At 41.0% G+C, this 19,841-nt stretch overlaps 1 protein-coding gene and 2 non-coding genes across 3 annotated transcripts; all 3 read left to right on the forward strand.

Moving 5' to 3' along the window:
• Positions 1-247: 247 nt before the first annotated feature.
• Positions 248-387, forward strand: LOC141584719 (U4 spliceosomal RNA). The gene has a single exon (XR_012517924.1). It is a non-coding gene; the product is annotated as a U4 spliceosomal RNA (small nuclear RNA).
• A 2,240-nt stretch (positions 388-2,627) lies between these two features.
• On the forward strand, positions 2,628-19,646 carry LOC141584703 (mitogen-activated protein kinase kinase kinase 19-like). The gene is made up of 5 exons (XM_074400183.1): positions 2,628-2,655; positions 3,664-3,734; positions 4,101-4,250; positions 6,666-7,363; positions 19,218-19,646. The coding sequence occupies exons 1-5, from the start codon at positions 2,628-2,630 to the stop codon at positions 19,282-19,284; spliced, it is 1,014 nt and encodes a 337-aa protein (XP_074256284.1). The 3' UTR covers positions 19,285-19,646.
• On the forward strand, positions 15,343-15,449 carry LOC120364398 (U6 spliceosomal RNA). The gene has a single exon (XR_005579660.2). It is a non-coding gene; the product is annotated as a U6 spliceosomal RNA (small nuclear RNA).
• Positions 19,647-19,841: the final 195 nt, after the last annotated feature.

The following is a 19,841-nucleotide window of genomic DNA, read 5'->3' on the forward strand; positions in this document are numbered from 1 at the left end:
TAACAATACTAATAGCCTGACACAAACTGATCACAATCCTTTATAAGAGACAACACTGTTCTTAATAACCCATATAAACAAATGTTAAGTAATGCTATTTGTACGTTAATGTGCTGGCATCACAGGTGTGATTACTTAATCCCAGCACACTGGGAGGACAAGGAGGGCAGATCACTTGAGGCCAGGAGTTGGACAGCAGCATGGCCAACATGGTGAAACCCAGTCTCTACTAAAAATACAAAAATATAGCTTTGCACAGTGGCAGTATCGTAGCCAATGAGGTTTATCCAGGGCGCGATTATTGCTAATTGAAAATTTTCCTAATATCCCACCATGATGACTGGAAATATAGTCAGCATTGGCAATTTTTGGCAGTCTCTATGGGGATGGAATAAAATAAATAACAAAAATAAATTAAAATGGAATGGAAATACAAAAAAAAAATTAGCCGGGTGTGGTGGTGCACACCTGTAATCCCAGCTACTTGGGAGGTTGAGGCAGAAGAGTTCTTAAACCCAAGAAGCAGAGGTTGTAGGGAGCTGAGGTCGTGTCACTGTGACTAGAGTAAAACTCCATCTCAAGAAAAAATGTTTTTCTTTGAAACAGGTGCTTTCCTCCTCTTGCTTTCTGAGGACTCCCTGCTCTGTCACTTAGTAGTGGCTAATAAACTCTTAATGTCACTAGACTCTGTGAGTCACCATAAATTCCATTTCATGTGAGATTCAAAATCCTGTTGTTGGGGTCTGGAACAAGACCCCTTTGCTGGTGACAAAACTATACTAATTTTTGTGTTTTCTTTCTTTTTTTTTTTTTTTTTTTTTTTTGATACAGAGTCTTGTTCTGTTGCCCAGGCTGGAGGGAAGTGGTGTGATCTCGAATCACTGCCTCCTGTGACTCCCAGATTCAAGTGATTCTCCTGCCTCAGCCTCCCAAGTAGCTGGGATTACAAGCACCTGCCACCATGCCTTGCTGATTTTTGAATTTCTAGTACAGATGGTGTTTTCCAATGTTGGCCAGAACAGTCTCGAACTCTTGACCTCAGGTGATCCACATGCCTCAGCTGCCTGAAGTACTGGGCTTACAGGTGTGAGCTACCTTGCTTGGCCGGCTTGTATCCTTGGTGATCGCTTGGATATGGAGGGTGGAGGAGGAGGGGTGTCACGCAGATATCGCTCTTGGATTACCACCTGGGATTTTAGGCTCAAGGCTCTATTATTGGTTCGAACCCTGAGAGCGCCAGCAAACAGCTCAAGGTGATGTGGGGCAACATGCTGTTTTCATGAGCGCCTGGCTGCAGACAGGCTGAGGCCTAAAACGGTGTCAGCCCCAGGTGAGGGTGAGGCTGGGGTTTCCTAGTCTCCTGTAAATGGGACATGTTCCAGTCTGATGTAACTGCTCCATGGTACCTAGACGGCCTCTCTCCTGATCTTCAGGGGGTCCTTGCCTTCCAGCCTGCCCTTTTCTGGCTTCTGCTCACTTGCTGACCCATGCTGCTGGTGCACGTGGTCTTGTACCTTGGGACCAAGCCTGAGGAAGGAGGAGTTACCACCAAGTTGTCAGGCCCTGGGGAGAATCTTTCATTAGGGAGAGTAGGCTGGCTGATTCTTCTTTGATAGGCACAATTTGGTTTTGCAGGTGCAGTGGGGTGCCTCAAGCTGAAAGCCTGACTCCTTGTATGGGCCAGATCCCACGTGGCCGTTCCTGTGACTGCCAGGCCACTTTAAGGCTGAGAGACAGTTTTATCTGGCCTCTGTCCTGCACATGTTTATGATGCCTTCTCTGTGTTGGCAGATCTGGGGGTCCACCAGATAGGATCCCGAGAAGAGATCTCAAAGGTCGTTAGTCCACTGTGTTTATCACATCACTTCCACAATCAAAGATGAATAAAATATAGAGGCGTATTTACTGATAAGGCTGATGGTGCACCTGTGCTAGGCAGTGTTTTAGTTCCTTGAGACACCAAGGAGTTGAGACAATCCTTTGCCTTAGAGTTTTGCCTCTGTAAGTCCTGCTATCGAGAGTTGTGTGTGTTAAAATTTCTGATTTATCAGGCGGGATCTGGGCTGTCTGTAAGCTTAGGTGAGGGGAGGCTGGTGTCCAGCAAGTATCCAGTACCCCCTCAACATCCCAGTTCTTCTCCACCAATCTTCCAATTCTAGGACTGATGCGGAGGCCCTCAGAGCGACTTAAGAGGGGAAGTAGTCAGTGTGCTCTGTGGCTAGCTTGTATGGGAGCGTACATTGTAAATCCTCTGCTGACAAAACGTTGGAAACAAGTAGTGTTTCAGCTTGAGTTTCTCGTAAATAGCTTGCAGTCGTATAAACCAGAGCATGTATATCACAGGGCAACATGAGGTTCCTTCTACCACCCTTTCTCCCAGTGGCCTAAGTGGGCATCTACACAGAATAATGTGTGCAGCCTCACTGTGTGAAAGTCCAGTGCTTTGTGCTTTGAGCATCATCAGGGAAGGGCCCCTGACTTGGAAGGTTGCCGAGCTGCCGCGGAGGGAAGGAGGGGGCATGCAGTGCTGCTGCATCTGCGTCTTGCTCTGTGACAGGAGGCATGAGATAGCCTTGGTTTCATGAAGACCTTGGGTGTCCCAGCTCACTTCAGCCCTGAGCAGCCTGATGCAGGCGCTGGGCCCTGGTTCTGGAGGTGAGAATATAGCGCGGGCTTCCACTGCATGGCTGGCACAGTGGGCATTCAGGTGCCTATTTGGGGACTGCTTTGGAGTCCTGTGCCAGATGCAGTGGTGCACAGCTGGGAGCCAAGGGTCCCTGCTTCTGCTGGAGAATCTGGGCAGATGTAAAGGGTTAAGGTTAAGTTTAGGGTTGGAGTTGGGGTTTGGGGGTTTGGGTCAAGGGTCAAGGGTCAGGGCTAAAGAGTAGGTCTTCAGGTTTCATTGTTTAATCACAAGGTTGGAATTCAGGTCCTCTGACTTTCAGGCTAAGATATTTTCATTATGCTGACCAGCTTTTGGAATTTAGCTAGCTTGACGTTGTAATGAAATAACTTTGATTAAATCAATGCAACAAAACCACTCAAATAAGTCAGTATTTTATTCAATGATGACATTTTCTTTCTTTCTTTCTTTTTTTGAGACAGTTTTGCTCTTGTTACCCAGGCTGGAGTACAATGGCGCGATCTCAGCTCACCCAGCCTCCACCACATTTTCTTTCTTTCTTTCTTTCTTTTTTTTTTTTTTTTTTTTTTTTTTGAGACAGTTTTGCTCTTGTTACCCAGGCTGGAGTGCAATGGTGCGATCTCAGCTCACCGCAGCCTCCACCTCCTGGGTTCAGGCAATTCTCCTGCCTCAGCCTCCTGAGTAGCTGGGATTACAGGCACATGCCACCATGCCCAGCTAATTTTTTGTATTTTTAGTAGAGAGGGGTTTCACCATGTTGACCAGGATGGTCTCAATCTCTTGACCTCGTGATCCACCCGCCTTGGCCTCCCAAAGTGCTGGGATTACAGGCATGAGCCACTGCGCCCAGCCACAATGATGACATTTTCAATCAACAGCGTATCATTTCCAACTATCAGCAGAAAGATAATTATAGGCAAGACATTGCTCTAGGTATGTGGGATGGAAAGAAATGAACATAGCTCCCAAAGTAGCTCACCATTTTGTTCATATGAAGACATGAAGTGTGCATTTCCCAGAGTCCCTACACCTGAGCATTTGCTCTCAGATTGTTCACTACTTTAATGGGAATTTTAAGGAGAGAGTTGAGGTGAGGGGGCTGAGATGACATACACTAACACATTCCATCATGATAGGGAGCTTGTGAAAGGTCATTCTCAAAAGACAGTGGTCAGTAGCTGCAGGCCCATGTGGGCCTAGAGATGAACAGGCCTAAGACTTCTTCCTATAAAATATGCAGAGCAAGATGTGATATTAAAATGTGTATAATTAACAAGGCTGAAGTACACAGCTAAAATACATTATGTGGTCATTTGGGGGAGCCGTGTGTCTCTAGAAGTTACCTATTAGAGTGGGCACAGCCAGGAACATTTGAGAAGACTCTACACTCACCCCTTTCTCTCCATCCCAATGACTTGGTTTAATGGTCACTTTTCCTTCTGTCTTATTCTTCCAGAGGCATAGTAATGGGTTCAGGATGCATGACACAGAGGAGAAATTTCTCAACTCAAATGAAAAGAAGACATTTTCTGAAAACAGTTTCAAGTCTGAAGAACCTATCCTATGGACCAAGGGTGAGATTCTTGGAAAGGGAGCCTACGGCACAGTAAGTAAAACTGGAAACTTGAAGCCAGCATTCCCCACCCCTCCACAGTCCCTCCCTCTGCCCCTCTGGCTCCCCTAATCAACCTCCCTGCTTCCTCTGGCAGGCACTCTTTTAATTAGAACTTGTTGGAAGTAACAGAAAATCCAGCCATTGATGGAAAAGACAGTTATTGCTTTATGTGACTGAAAGTTCTGGAATAGGTCTGGCTCTGGGCCTGGGTGGCTTCAGGGGTCAGACGATGTCATCAGGATCTGGCCTGTCTCCCTGTGTGTGGCTGTTTCTCAGGCACCATATAGTGATACAGTGACCATTGCATTCCTAGCCTCTCCTTCTCCCAGGTTCAAGTCCAATGGGAAAGAAATATCTTCCTTCAACAGCTCAATATGTTACTGGAAGTTGGGAGAATCATTGCTGGATGGCAAAAACAAAAGATGTCCCTTACATTTTGTGAATTGCATAAGATATCTTGCAGGTGGGGGACGAAGAGAGGTGGGTACAAACATACAGTCAGATAGAAGAAATAAGTTCTAGTGTTTGATAACACAGTAGGGTGACTATCATTAACAACAATATATTGTGAATTTCCAATTAGCTAGAAGATTAGAAATGCTCCCAACACACAAAAAATGACAAATATCTGAGGTGATGGATGTCCTGAACATACTGTCTTGATCATTACACATTCTATGCGTGTATTAATATATCATATAAGGCTGGGCGCGGTGGCTCAAGCCTGTAATCCCAGCACTTTGGGAGGCCGAGGCGGGTGGATCACGAGGTCAAGAGATCGAGACCATCCTGGTCAACATGGTGAAACCCCGTCTCTACTAAAAGTACAAAAAATTAGCTGGGCATGGTGGCACATGCCTGTAATCCCAGCTACTCAGGAGGCTGAGGCAGGAGAATTGACTGAACCCAGGAGGCGGAGGTTGCGGCGAGCCGAGATCGCGCCATTGCACTCCAGCCTGGGTAACAAAAGTGAAACTCCATCTCAAAAAAAAAAAAAGTCATATATACCTCATAAATATGTACACACATTATATATCTAAGTCCTAGCAATTGAGATAGTTATTTACATAGATGAGTAAAGAAAAGGCTGGTTCCCAAATAAGACTTGTGCTGTCTCCAGCTGGGGACATTTCAGGAATCAATGAGAAGATGAGAAGACACAAAACCACTGAGATTACATCATAAGGGTGATTTCCAGGGCCTGTCTCCTTCTTGCTCCAGAGAGCTTGGGAGCTAAACTACCTCTATTTTACATATTTTGTGAGGGGCCTTTCCAAACCACCATCTCATGTGGTCATCATAGAAATCTGTGAGGCAGGCTGGGCACAGTGGCTCACACCTGTAATCCCAGCACTTTGGGAGGCCAAGGCATCTGGATCACTTGAGGTCAGGAGTTCAAGACCAGCCTAGCCACATGGTGAAACCCCGTCTCTACTAAAAATACAAAAATTAGCCAGGTGTGGTGGCACACGCCTGTAATCCCAGCTACTGAAGAGTCTGAGGCATGAGAATTGCTTGAACTTGGGAGGCAGAAGTTGCAGTCAGCTCAGATCACACCACTGCACTCCAGCCTGTCTCAAAAAAAAAATAAAATAAATAGATAAATAAAATCTATGAGGCAGCCTGGGCAACGTAGCAAGACCTTACTAAAAATTTAAAAATTAACCTACTCTGGTGGCACATGCCTGTAGTCCCAGCTACTCGGGATGCTGACGCAGGAGAATTGGCTGATTCCAGGAGTTTGAGGCTGCAGTGATATATGATTGGGGCCACTGCACTGCAGCATGGGTGACAGAGAGAGACCTTGTCTCCAAAAAAAAGTAAAAGACAAAGAAAAAAAGGCCAGACACGGTGGCACTACAAAAAGTATACAGACACACACAGAATTAACCAAGTGTGGTAGCACACACCTATGATCCTAGCTATTCAGGAGGCTGAGGCAGGAGGATTGCTTGAGCCAGGAGATTGAAGCTGCAGCGAGCTGTGATTATGCCAGTGCATGCCAGCCTGAGCAACAGAGTAAGACCCTGTCTGAAAAGAAAAAAAAAAAAAGAAATCTGTGAGTCAAGTATTGTTACCTCAGCTTTACAGAAGAGAAAAACTGAAGTCAAAAGATTACTCATTTATCCCAAATTATGCAGCTGGGGAAAGATGAAGACAGGATTCTAGCCAATCCAAGCCACTTGATTTTAAGTCAATGTGACATCCATTTACCATATTTCTCATACCCATCTTGGCTCCACTGAAACATTGAATTTGCTTAAATACTTTGCATTTAGGAAGGGAGGTAACAACTTAGGGAGAGACAAGGGTTTTGGAGGAGAAGGGAAAGTCAAGTGTCACCTGAGACATTTTGTGAATAAGTTATGTCATTAATTTAATAACAAGATATTGGTTTGCTTCTAGGTATACTGTGGTCTCACTAGCCAAGGACAGCTAATAGCCGTAAAACAGGTGGTTTTGGATACCTCTGATAAATTAGCTACTGAAAAGGAATACCGGAAACTACAGGAAGAACTAGATTTGCTCAAAGCACTGAAACATGTCAACATTGTGGCCTATTTGGGGACATGCTTGCAAGAGAATACTGTGAGCATTTTCATGGAGTTTGTTCCTGGTGGCTCAATCTCTAGTATTATAAACCGTTTTGGGCCATTGCCTGAGATGGTGTTCTGTAAATATACAAAACAAATTCTGCAAGGTGTTGCTTATCTCCATGAGAACTGTGTGGTACATCGTGATATCAAAGGAAGTAATGTTATGCTCATGCCAACTGGAATAATAAAGCTGATTGAGTTTGGCTGTGCCAAGCGTTTGGCCTGGGCAGGTGTAAATGGCACCCACAGTGACATGCTGAAGTCCATGCATGGGACTCCATATTGGCTGGCCCCAGAAGTCATTAATGAATCTGGCTATGGAAGGAAATCAGATATCTGGAGCATTGGTTGTACTGTGTTTGAGATGGCTACAGGGAAGCCTCCACTGGCTTCCATGGAAAGGATGGCCACCATGTTTTACATTGGAGCGCACCGAGGGCTGATGCCTTCTTTACCAGACCACTTTTCAGAAAACGCAGCAGACTTTGTGCGCATGTGTCTGACCAGGTAAGAAACTAAAAACAAGATGAGGAGGATAAATTCCCAGAGATTCCAAGTGGCTGACATTTCACCTGAAAGTTATGGCCCATTAAAAGCTCTGTTTTGGGGAGAAATCAAGTAGAGAGTGATTTTGTACTGAAAGTCATCATAATTAGTCACATTGGGTAATTGTGTTCATTGTTGTATCAGGGTATAGGAGGCAATGCTTCAAGTAGAAAGTGCCTCCATTAAATGTCTTCTCAAGTTCTATCAATACTTGCCCAAAGCAATGGGTTTGCAAAGTTTGTTAAAGATGTACTTATTTACCAATAAGACATCTTCCTAGGAACTGGCTAGGGTGAAATGATATCTCCTTGAATTTAAAGTGTGGGGAAACATTTTGAACCAATGTCTAATTGGAGATTTCAAGCATCAAGTGGGGGAGTGTTTGGTGAATCAAAAAGCCTTAGAAAATTGCCTGTATTCCCCTTCCTTCTTTTCTCTCATATCTATGAAATTAAATTCTGGGCAAAATGTTAGAACTGTAACTGTAATGTAATGTAATGGAGGTTAATGCTGTGCTTTTCAAATTTTTAGCCAGGTACTCTCTGCTCATATGAAATCGTAAATCAAAGAATAAAATAAAAGCAGAGAGATGGCTCTAGTTAAAGTGTGTACCCATGGGTGGGTTAAGCAGTAGGGCTGCGGGTGCTGGAGCCCACTCTAGGCTACCGCACCAGCAGTCCCAGACCTACCTACCTGGCGAGACCCAACATTTAGTTGGAGGACAAGAAAGGCCTGAGACTCAAAGTCAATTTCCTGTCTTTCAAGGAAGCGTGCCTTCTTATCCCTAGATAAAAAGTTCCAGTGTCCCATCTTTCAAGAAGCACATATGTCAACCCCCACCTCCCAGGGGGTTCATTTTGCCTTTCTGAATGAATCTTAGAATCTGCAGGTCACCCTCTCTGTCAATGAAGGTGCCCCTCTTTCAGGGTCTGTCTGCTTCTCCCAGCACATGTGTATCAGCCTGTCCTGGCTGATTTCAGGATCACATGGGCCAGGGCAGGAATGCCAGTCCAGGGCTACAGTTCTGGGCATTGCTACATGCAGAGACACCTTAGGTTTCCCAGCGTGGATTTTGTGGACAGCTTCCCTAGTCACTGAGCTGCCCATCCTCTCCAAAAAAAAAAAAAAAACAAACTGACAAAAAGGGCATAAATGTGTTGGAATATCTTATAGATCAGTACTACTTTTAGAGATTGGTGTTAACTCTTAAAACTATTGTAGTTGCTTTGTTCTGAATTTAATAATCACCAGTATTATTGACTCACAGCTAGAAATCGTTATTCTGATTTTCTTTCAAGTTGTGATTAAATACACACACACACACACATACACACACACATACACACACACACCCCCTACATGATTAAAGAGAAAGGGTGGAATCTTTTATGGCTCTCCTTTTGAACCATTGCTCCATAAATTAAGCAATATACAATTCACATCACTAACAATAAGTTAACAGGGTTAATGTGAAGGTTAAGTGAAACAGTGCACATAAATTGCTTAGCAGAGTGTAGGGCACAAAATTAGAAGTTTACAGTTAATAATCATTAGGAAGAATACTAACATACTTACCTAATTAGAGTCATATATGAGTATATAATTACCTCCTAAATTCTATGGTGAAGACCCTGAGGACCCTAGCATTTCACCTGGTATCAATACTCCTTGGAGATATGGATAGCCAGAAAATAAAGGGCGAGGCACTCTTAAAGATTCAGAAATAGAGGTAATCAGGCACAGACTAGGAAAAGTCCAAATAAAACAGGAATGAACTTGGATAAGCTGAGTCAAATAAGCATGAAGGGGGTACTCCTGTGGACAGGCTAAGTTCTGGGAAGTCAGGCCAAGGAGTTTAGCTTCGTTGCAATAGGCAGCAAGGAGGAGGGGGCTGCAAAAGATTTTTGGGTAGAGAAGGCCATAAAGAAAGGGTCTTTGGGAAGGCAGGTCAGATGGCAACGTATCGATGGGCCTGGAATGGATGCTGCTTGAGACTAGAAAGTTCTGCAGAAATCTGGAGCTTGGATGCTGATGGTGGTAGAAGCAGTGAGATTGTAAAGGATTCCAGAAAATTTCAGAGAAAGGTGAGTCAAGACTTGGTAATGGAGTAGGATGATAGGATTTCACAGTTTTGAGTCTGGATAATGGGAAAAATCACAGTTATGAGAGAAGAACAGGGGAGGTAGCTAAACCCTCCCCATCCCATGTAAGGAGACATTTGAAACTGTGGAATTGGAGCTCAGAAAAGCAATTAAGATTAGAAGTACACATTTAAAAAATATTATAACAGTCAGGTGTGGTGGCTTATGCCTGTAATCCCAGCACTTGTAAGGCTGAAGTGGATGGATTGCTTGAGTCCTGGAGTTCAAGATGGAGACCAACCTGGACCATATGGCAAAACCCCATCTCTACAAAAAATACAAAAATTACCCAGGCATGGTGGTGCATGCCTGTAGTCCCAGCTACTCAGGAGGCTGGAGTGAGAGGATGAGAGGACTGCTTGACCCCGGAAGTTGAGGCTGCAGTGGGCCAAGATGGCGCCATTGTACTCCAGCCTGAGGGACACAGCGAGACCCTGTCTCCAAAACAATGGTCATTATAAGGTTGATAGCTAGAGTCATAAAAAATTATAGGGCTAAGGAAAATATTTTTGAAAATGCTCACAATGGAAGCTAACAGAAATGTACCTGGTGTAGTGGCTCATGCCTGTAATCCCAGCACTTTTGGAGGCCGAGGTAGGTGGATCACCTGAGGTCAGGAGTTCGAGACTAGCCTGACCAACATGGAGAAACCCCGTCTCTACTAAAAATACAAAAAATAGCCAGGTATGGTGGCACATGCCTGTAATCTCAGCTACTTGGAAGGCTGAGGCAGGAAAATCGCTTGAACCTGGGAGGCAGAGGTTGCAGTGAGCTGAGATTGTGCCATTGCACTCCAGCCTGGGCAACAAGAGTGAAACTCTGTCTCAAAAAAAAAAAAAAAAAAGAGAAAAGAAAGAAAGAAAGAAAAGGAAGCTAACAGAAATGCATGGCATCAAGTCTAGCTCATAACTGGAGAAGGGAAGGGAAAAACGGAGGTAGAGAGGGAGGGAGGGCGGGGAGTTGCCCCAAGGTGTAAGAAGAAACAAGGGGACAGAGTTTCCCATAAATCTAAGCAGACGGAGTTTCAGGTAGGAGGGAGTAGTGAATATTTCAAGTGCTACAGAAGTGACAAAAAGGATGAGCTCATTAAATTTGGTTAATTTCAAGAGAGGACAATTTCTATAGAGGAATGGGCCAAATGGTTAAGAATACTGGGAGAAAGTCACTGAGCTTAGTCCTGTTAGCGACATTTGGCAGCAATTTTTAAAATGGGATGGGCCAGGCACAGTGTCCCGCTCTTGTAATCCCAGCACTTTGGGAAGCTGAGGCAGGATAACATTGAGCTCAGTAGTTTAAGATCAGCCTGGGCAACAAACATTTTGTAGAGACTTTGTCCCTACAAAAATTTTAAAAATTAGCAAGGCGTGGTGGTGTACACCTGTAGTCCCAGCTACTAAGAAGGCTGAGGGGGAGGATTACTGAAGCCTGGGAGGTTGAGACCACAGTGAGCCGTGACCATGCCACTGCACTCTAGCCTGGGCAACAGAATGAGATCCTGTCTCAAAAAAAAAAAAAAAAAAAAAAAGTCGGGGGGTGCGACAGTGGTAGCTAGAAATGATATCCAGTTCAAGGACAGAATTTTTTTTTTAAGGGAGAGATTTATGCATATTTTGAAAGCAGGAGAAAGGGCCTCCAGATGGTGAAATAATCTTTTTTTTTTTTTTTTTTTTTTTTTTTTTTTTTTTGAGATAGAGTCTTGCTCTGTCACCCAGGCTGGAGTACAGTGGCACGATCTCACCTCACTGCAACCTCTGCCTCTCGGATTCAAGCAATTCTCCTGCCTCAGCCTCCAGAGCAGCTGGAACTACAGGCACCTGCCACTGCTCCCAGCTGAATTTTTTGTATTTTTCAGTAGAGACAGGGTTTCACCATGTTGGCCAGGCTGGTCTCCAACTCTGGACTTAGTGATTCGCCCACCTCGGCGTCCCAAAGTGCTGGGATTACAGGTGTGAGTCACCGCACCCTGTGGATTTTTGTTTTCGTTTTTACTTTTGAAATGACACAAAATATATTTTATGACACAAAATATAATATTTTTACACAAACTGAAATACTTTTAAAAGTATTTATTTTCCACTTTCACCTGGAAAATGATCTGGTGGCCCTCTTGCTTTCAAAATTATCAAAAAAGGAGGGGCTTCAAGATGGCTGACCAGAGGCATCTGGGACTTGCTTCCTCCACAAAGAACTAAAATGGCAAGTAGATAACCACATTTCAAATACAGCATCTAAGAGAGAACACTAGATATCAACAGAGAAGTGACAGGAAACACCTGAGACATGGAAGAAAAGGGAAGCAAGACAGCCAGTTTGTTTGAGATTGGCTGAGAGGCCAGAGAGGCTCCCCAGTGTGGGGAAACGGTGAGAGATCCCCAGTGGTCCACATTCTCACAGTGAACTCCTGCAGTCCTAGCCACGGGAGAATGCTTTAGTCCTTGCAGACACTGAGACTAGAATGTGGATTTCCTGGAAACCATGTGGCCATGCATTGCTCCAGAGAGGGAGCTCAAACCAGGTCCCACACACCCCTGAGTCATAAGCAGCTAACGCCTGGCACCATTTTGAGAGTCCAGCCCACACCAGACTCCAACCTGCCCTGGGGCTCAACAGCCACTGCAACTCCACATCCCTGGAACCTGGCCCACCTGGCATGCCAGTCTCCAGCAAAACCTCACCACATATTCCACTAACAATCATAGACTAGGCCACTGAGGAAATTACAGACAGCACTGGCATTGCTTACAGTTGAAGAAATCATACCAAGACCACTCTACTGCCTACACCCAGAATCAAAGCCAAAGCATCCTATCCAATCAACACCATAGATACATCTTCAAGAAAAAGTCTTCCCCTATGAAAGCCAATCCAAAAAATTAAAAGAAGTGACTGTTACACCACATGTGCAAATTCATTCAAGAGCTTCAACAATAGACTACATCAAGCAGGAGAAAGAATCTCAGAACTTGAATACAGATCTTTTGAAATAACCCATTCAGACGAAAATAAAGAAAAAAAAAGTGAACCAAGCCTACATGACATGTGGAAAACTATAAGTGGACCAAATACACAATTTTGGTTGTTCCAGAAGGTGAAGAGAAGACCAACAGTATAGAAGGTCTACTTAAAGAAATAATAGGCTGGGTGCAGTGGCTCACGCTTGTAATCCCAGCACTTTGGAAGGCCAAGGTGGGTGAATCACATGAGGTCGGGAGTTCGAGACTAGCCTGGCCAAGATAGTGAAATTCCATCTCTACTTAAAAAAATATATATATATATAAAATAAAAATTTAATAATAAAATAAAGAAATAATTGCTGAAACCTTCCCAGGCCTAGCAAGAGATTTAGACATTTAGATACAGGAAGCTAAGAGATCCACAAATAGATAAAACCTAGAAGGTCTTCTCTATGTACATTACAGTCAAACTGTCAAAAGTCAAAGACAAAGAGAAAATTCTAAAAACAACAAAAGAAAAGCATCTAACAACGTGTAAAAGAACCCCCATCAGACTAATGTGGATTTATCAGCAGAAACCTTACAGGCCAGGAGAGAATGGGATAATATGTTAAAAGTTTTGAAAGGGATAAAAGCAAAAACAAAGCTGTCAGCCAAAAATACCCAGCACAAAGTTATCTTTTAAAAATGAAGAAGAAAGTCTTTCACAGACATGTAAAAACTGAGAGACTTCATCACCGTTAGTGGCCCTACAAGAAATGCTTAAGAGAGTCCTAAACCTGGAAGTGAAAGGTCATATCCTTTTTTTTTTTTTTTATGAAAGGTCATATCTCTCATGAAAACATATGAAAGTGTAAAACTCACTGGCTCACTAGTAGAGCAAACCACTCAAAAGAGGCAGAGAAAGGACGTAAATGTTAACACTCCAGAAAACCAGCAAACCACAACGATAACAAGAGAGAAAGAAACAAACAAAAACAACCAGAAACAGTTAACAAAATGATGGGAATAAGTCATCACATATCAATAATAACCTTGAACATAAATGGATTAGAAATTTCCAATTAAAATGGCTGAACAGATTTTTTTTAAAAAACCCAAAAATATGCTGCCTTCAAGAAACTCACTTTACTTGTAAAGACACACATAGACTAAAAGTGAAAGGATGGAACAAGATAGTTCATGCAACTAGAAATCAATAGAGAGCACGAGTAGCTATATTCATATCAGATAAAATATATTTCATGTCAAAAACCATAAAAAGGGACAAAGTCACTATATAATGATAAAGAGATAAATTCACCCAGAGGATGTAGCACTTCTGATGTTACATCAGAGGATGTAACACTTCTAAATATATATGTACCATACACCAGAGCACCCAGATATATAAAGCAGATATTATTAGGTCTAAAGAGAGAGATAGACTCTAATTCAATCATAGATAGGGACTTCAACACCCCACTCTCAACATTGAAGAGATTATCTAGACAAAAAATCAACAGAGAAACACTAGATTTAAACTGCACATTAAACCAAGCAGACACAACAGTTACCTACAGAATATTTTATCCAACAACTGCAGAATAAATGTTCCCATTAACACATGGGACATTTTCCAGGATAGGCCATATATTAGGCTGCCAAAAAAGTTTCAACAATTTTTTAAAAATCAAAATTATACCAAGTATTTTTTCAGCCACGATGGAATAAAACTAGAAATCAATAACAAGAGGAACTTTGGAAACTGTACAAATACATGGAAACTAAACAACATATTACTGAATGGCCATCAGGTCAAGGAAGAAATTAAGAAGAAAATTTAAAAATTTCTCAAAACAAAGGAAAATCAAAACACAACATACCCAAATCTATGTGACATAGCAAAGTAATGCTTAGAGGGAAGTTTACAGCAATAAAAGCCTACATCAAAAGTGTATGAAGATTAGCTTGACACGGTGCCTCACACTTGTAATTCCTACACTGTAAGAGGCCAAGGTGAGAGGATCATTTGAACCCAAGGGTTCAAGACCATCCTGAGCAGCACTTAGTGAGACCTTGTCTTTTAAAAAAAATTAGCTGGGTTACTTGGGAGGCTGAGGTGGGAGGATTGCTTGAACCCAAGAGTTCAAGGCTGCAGTGAGCCATGATCACACCACTGCATTGCAGCTGGGATGACAGAGTAAGACACTGTCTTTAGAAAGAGTATAAAAATTTAAATAAATAATCGAGGAAATAGAAGAAAAAGAGAACAAACCAAACCCCAAATTAGAAGAATAAAAGAAATAAAGATCAGATTATGTTAAGTGAAATAAGCCAGGCTCCAAAAGACAAACATTGCATGTCCTCACTTATGTGTGGGATCTAAAAATGAAAACAATTAAATTTATGAACATAGAGTAGAAGGATGATTACCAGAGGCTGGGAATGATAGTAGGAGGGTAGGGGTGGAGCAGGTAGGGAAGGAATGAAAAAAAAAAAAGTTAGATTGAATAAGACCTACTATTTAATAGCACATCAGGGAGACAATAGTCATTAATAACTTAATTGTACAGTTTTAAATAACTAAAAGAGTATAATTGGATTGTTCATGACACAAAGGATTAGTTCTTGAGAGAATGGATGTCCTATTCTTCATGGTGTGATTATTTGACATTGGATGCCTGTATCAAAACATCTCACGTGGCCCATAAATATATACACTTACTATGTACCCACAACAAATAAAAATAAAATTAAAAAAATTAATAGAAAAATAATAAAGATCAGAGTAGTACTAAATGAAATAGAGAAAAAAATATGAAGGATCAGTGAAATGAGAAGTTGGTTTAAAAAAAGCAAAATTGTGCTTGCTTCAGCAGCACATATAAAAAAATGGGAACGATACAGAGAAGATTAGCATGGCCCTTGAGCAAGGATGACACGCAAATTCATGAAGCGTTCCATATTTTTTAGAAAAAAAAATTAATAAACTGCTAGCCAGACTAACCTAGGAAAAAAAAGAGAGATGACCCAAATAAAAATCAGAAACAAAAAAGGAGACATAACAACTAATACCACAGAAATGAAAAACCCATCAGAGACCATTATGAACAACTATAAGCTAACAAACTGGAAAACCAAGAGGAAATGGATACATTCCTGGACACATACAAGATTGAATCAGGAAGAAATAGAGAACCTGAACAGACCAATAATGAGCAATGAGATTGAATCAGTAATAAAATGTCTCCTAACAGAAAAACCCAGGACTGGATGGCTTCACTGCCATATTCTATCAAACTCATAAAGAAGAACTAACACCAGTTATCCTCCAATTATTTCAAAAAATTGAGAAGGAAGGTTCCCTAACTAATTCTATGAAGCCAGAATTACCCTGATACCAAAACCAGACAAGGATGCAAAAACCACACACACACACACACACAAAGAAAACTATAGGCCAATATCCTTGATGAAAACAGATACAAAATTCCTGAATAAAATACTAGCAAATCTAACCCAACAGCACATCAAAAAGTTAATATGCCACAATCAAGTGAGTTTTATGCTAGTGATGCAACGATGGTTCAACACACACAAATCGATAAGCATGATACATCATATTAACAGAATGAAGGACAAAAACAATATGACCATCTCAATAAAAACAGAAAAGGCATTTTCTAAAATTCAACATTCCTTCATGATAAAAAGTATCAACAAACTAGGCATAGAAAGAACATACCTCAATATAATAGACTATACATGACAAACCCACAGCTAATATTATATAGAATATGGAAAAGGTGAAAGCCTTTCTTCTTAGAACTGGAACAAGACAAGGATGCCCACTTTCACCACACCTATTCAACGCAGTATTGGAAATCCTAGCCAGAGTGACTAGGCAAGAGAAAGAATAAAAGGCATTCAAACTGGAAAAGAGAAAGTCAAACTGTGCTTCTTTGCAGATAACGTGATCTTATATTTAAAAAAACCTGAAGACTCCACCAAAACCCTTAGATCGATTCAGTAAAGATTAAGCAAAGTTGCAGGATACAAAATTAACACACAAAAATCAGTAGTGTTTCTATATACCAACAATGAAGTAGCTGAGAAAGAAATCAAGAAGGCAATTCCATTTAAAATGGCTATGAAAATAAGATAAAATAACTGGGGATGTATGTAACCAAGGAAGTGAAAGACCTCTACAAGGAGAACTACAAAACACTGATGAAATAAACAAAACAGTGATGTAAAAAACTGAAGACACAAACAAATGCTCATGGGTCACAAGAATCAATAATGTTAAAATGATCATACTAACCAAAATCATCTATAGAATCAATGCAACCTCTGTCAAATGCCAATGTAATTTTCCACAGAAATATATAAGAAACAATCCTAAAATCTGTGTAGAACCAAAAAGGAGCTCAAAGAGCCAAGAATAGAGAATCCAGAAATAAATCTCCATATGTAAACCAACTTGTTTCTGACAAAGGGTCCAAGAACATATACTGGGGAACTGACACTCTCTTCAATATATGGTTCTGGGCAAACAGAATATTCATATGCACATGATGAAGTTAGACCCTTATCTCACCATATACAAAAATCAACTCAAAGTTGATTAAATACCTAAACATAAGACTCAAAACTATAAAACTACTAGAAGAAAACATAAGGGAAACACTCCAGGGCATCGGTTTGTGCAGAAGCTCTTAAATGTGTAGTTCCATTTGTCTAGGTTTGGTTTTGTTGCCTGTGCCTTTAAGGTAAGGGAAACAACAGAGTGAAGAGACAGCCTATTGAATGGGAGAAAATATTTGCAAAATGTTCATTCAACAAGAAACAGGTCTTTAAAGGAGACACAAATAGCCAACAGGTGTATGAAGAAACGCTCAACATCACTAACCAAGAAGGACATGCAAATTAGAACCACAAAGAGATACCATCTTATCCCATTTAAAATGGCTACTATTAAAAACACCCCCCCAAAAAAAAGCCTTCAGCCTGGAAAGCTGTCAGCCCCTGAGGCTTTCAGCTTGATAGGATGCTGGTCTTTAAAAAAAAAAAAAAAAAGAAAAATGAAAAAGAAAAAACACAAAAAAATAGCAGATGCTGGCAAGAATGTATAGATAAGGGAACTCATGTACTGTTGGATGTGAATGTAAATTAATACAGCCATTATGTAAAACAGTATGGAGACTTCTCAAAAAACTAAAAATAGAACTACCTGCTATATGATCCAGCAATCCTCCTACTATTTATCCAAAGGAAAGAAAAATCATTATTGTGTGTAAGGGATACCTGCGAACTCAAGCTTATTGCAGCTCTATTCACAATAGCAAAGGTATGGATCCACCTAAGTGTCCCTCAACAGATGAATGGATAAAGAAAACGTAGTATATATACACAACAGAATGCTACTCAGCCATTAAAAAAATGAAATCTTAGCATTTGCAGCAACATAGATGGATCTGGAGTTCATTATCTTAAGTAAAATAAGCCAGGTCCAATAAGACAAATATCACATCTTTTCACACTTATGTGGGAGCTACGAAAGTTGATCTCATGGAGGTAGAGAGTAGAAAGATAGTGATCAGAGGCTGGGAAGGGTGTGTATGTAGTGGGGCAGAGAGGATGAAGAGAGGTTGGTTAATGGGTATATAATTAGATAGAAGGAATAAGTTCCAATGTTTGATAACAGAGCAGGGTGACTGTCATTAACAACAATGTATTCTGTATTTCAAATAGCTAGAAGAGAGGACTTGAAATGTTCCTGATGCATAGAAATGATAAACTCATTATTATCAATAAAAAAAGTGGTTGCACAATATGACGGGTAGGGGAAGTTACTTGTTCGTTAAGGCCTTAATAAATATTTATGCATCTGAAAAAAAAATCAAAAGATAGCCAACTGAACCAAAACAATGCCTCTGGAATAGGCCATTGCAGCTAATTAGTGACTATTTCATTAGCTCATTTGTTCATTAACTGGCTCATTGACTGATACCTTTCTAAAATCTTTTGAATTTCTTGAAGAAAAAAGCTATGCCACAATAGTACTGAAGAACTGTTGCCCTTTATCTTATGTTAATCCAGGAGTGCCCAAAATGAAATTATTTAAATTAATCACCAAAGCATATTTGAAAATCTATTTTTAAAAGTCTTTTCATTTCTGGATTTTAATGCTTCTAAATTTTAAATGTGAGAATTTTGCCGTATGTAAATTACACTACAAACAAATTGAACAAAAGTACAATGGAAAATGGGGCATAGTTTTCAATCACAATAGCTATGACTTTTCGAACAAGTACCATGCTATTGTTTAAAAGTTGTATATATGTTATTTAATTCTCCCAATGAGTTAGGTATTATTGTTTCCATCTTACTGATGAGGAGAGTTTTAGTCACTTGCTTAAGGTTACACAGTTAAAAACTGGAGACTGGACTCAACCCAGGCCTGTTTGACTATCACAAGTTGTATCTTCCTTTTCTTCCTTTCTTTTTTTTTAAGAGACGGAGTTTCACCATATTGGTCAGACTGCTCTTGAACTCCCGACCTCAGGTGATCCGCCCACCTCAGCCTTCCAAAGTGCTGGGATTACAGGCGTGAGCCACGGCGCCTGGCCAGAAGTTGTATTTCCATCTTTAAAAGTTTGCATTTGAGTTAAGTAGATTTCATTAGCATTCTCATTACTGGATGCTACTGCTTCTAATGTGTTTTTGCCTTCTTAGGGACCAGCATGAGCGACCTTCTGCCCTTCAGCTCCTGAAGCACTCCTTCTTGGAGAGGAGCCACTGAATATATATCAAGACTTTCTTCCCAGTTCCGCCGCAGATGTTCCCTTATTGCCTAATTGGGAGGAAATGATGGCTAAGGGATCTTTGTTTCTCTACTGGAAATTCAGTCTCACTCAGTTTAACCAGATCCTATGGTGTCACTAACTAAAAGTTTTAGTTATAAATTAGCCTCCTCAAGTGTTAGGCATGATTACTCACAGTATCAGAAAACACTTTCTTAATAACAACAAAACATATTTCAGTGTTTACAGTTTTGATTGTCCAGGAACTACATATTCTGGTGCTTTGTATGGTATTTCCTTTTATTTTTCACTTGTCCTGTCAATTTTAATGTTGTTAGTTTAAAATAAATTGTAAAAGCCACTTATATTTTCTTGCTCGGTGAGTAAAGATGCTTAATTATTTCAAAGTAGACTAGAGGAAGGCAGGAAGGTAAGTTAAAGAGATTCTATATTCTGTTTACTTTGGCAGCAATCTAACCCTTAAAGATTCTTGGAGGCTCAAGGCCTGCCAGGAGGAGGTGAGGGCTTTGGCATTTCATTATCAGAGGGCCCCCGA

Source organism: Saimiri boliviensis, chromosome 5 (assembly GCF_048565385.1).
Source record: "Saimiri boliviensis isolate mSaiBol1 chromosome 5, mSaiBol1.pri, whole genome shotgun sequence".
Lineage (NCBI taxonomy): Eukaryota > Metazoa > Chordata > Mammalia > Primates > Cebidae > Saimiri > Saimiri boliviensis.

What these genes read in the sequence shown, in the direction of transcription:
- LOC141584703 (XM_074400183.1), top strand. Translation starts at nt 2,628, where the DNA reads ATGCAGGCGCTGGGCCCTGGTTCTGGAG. An exon ending in ATTTTAAGGAGAGAGTTGAG is followed by an intron (nt 3,735 to 4,100) that starts GTGAGGGGGCTG and finishes TTATTCTTCCAG; the next exon opens with AGGCATAGTAATGGGTTCAG. An exon ending in GTGCGCATGTGTCTGACCAG is followed by an intron (nt 7,364 to 19,217) that starts GTAAGAAACTAA and finishes TTGCCTTCTTAG; the next exon opens with GGACCAGCATGAGCGACCTT.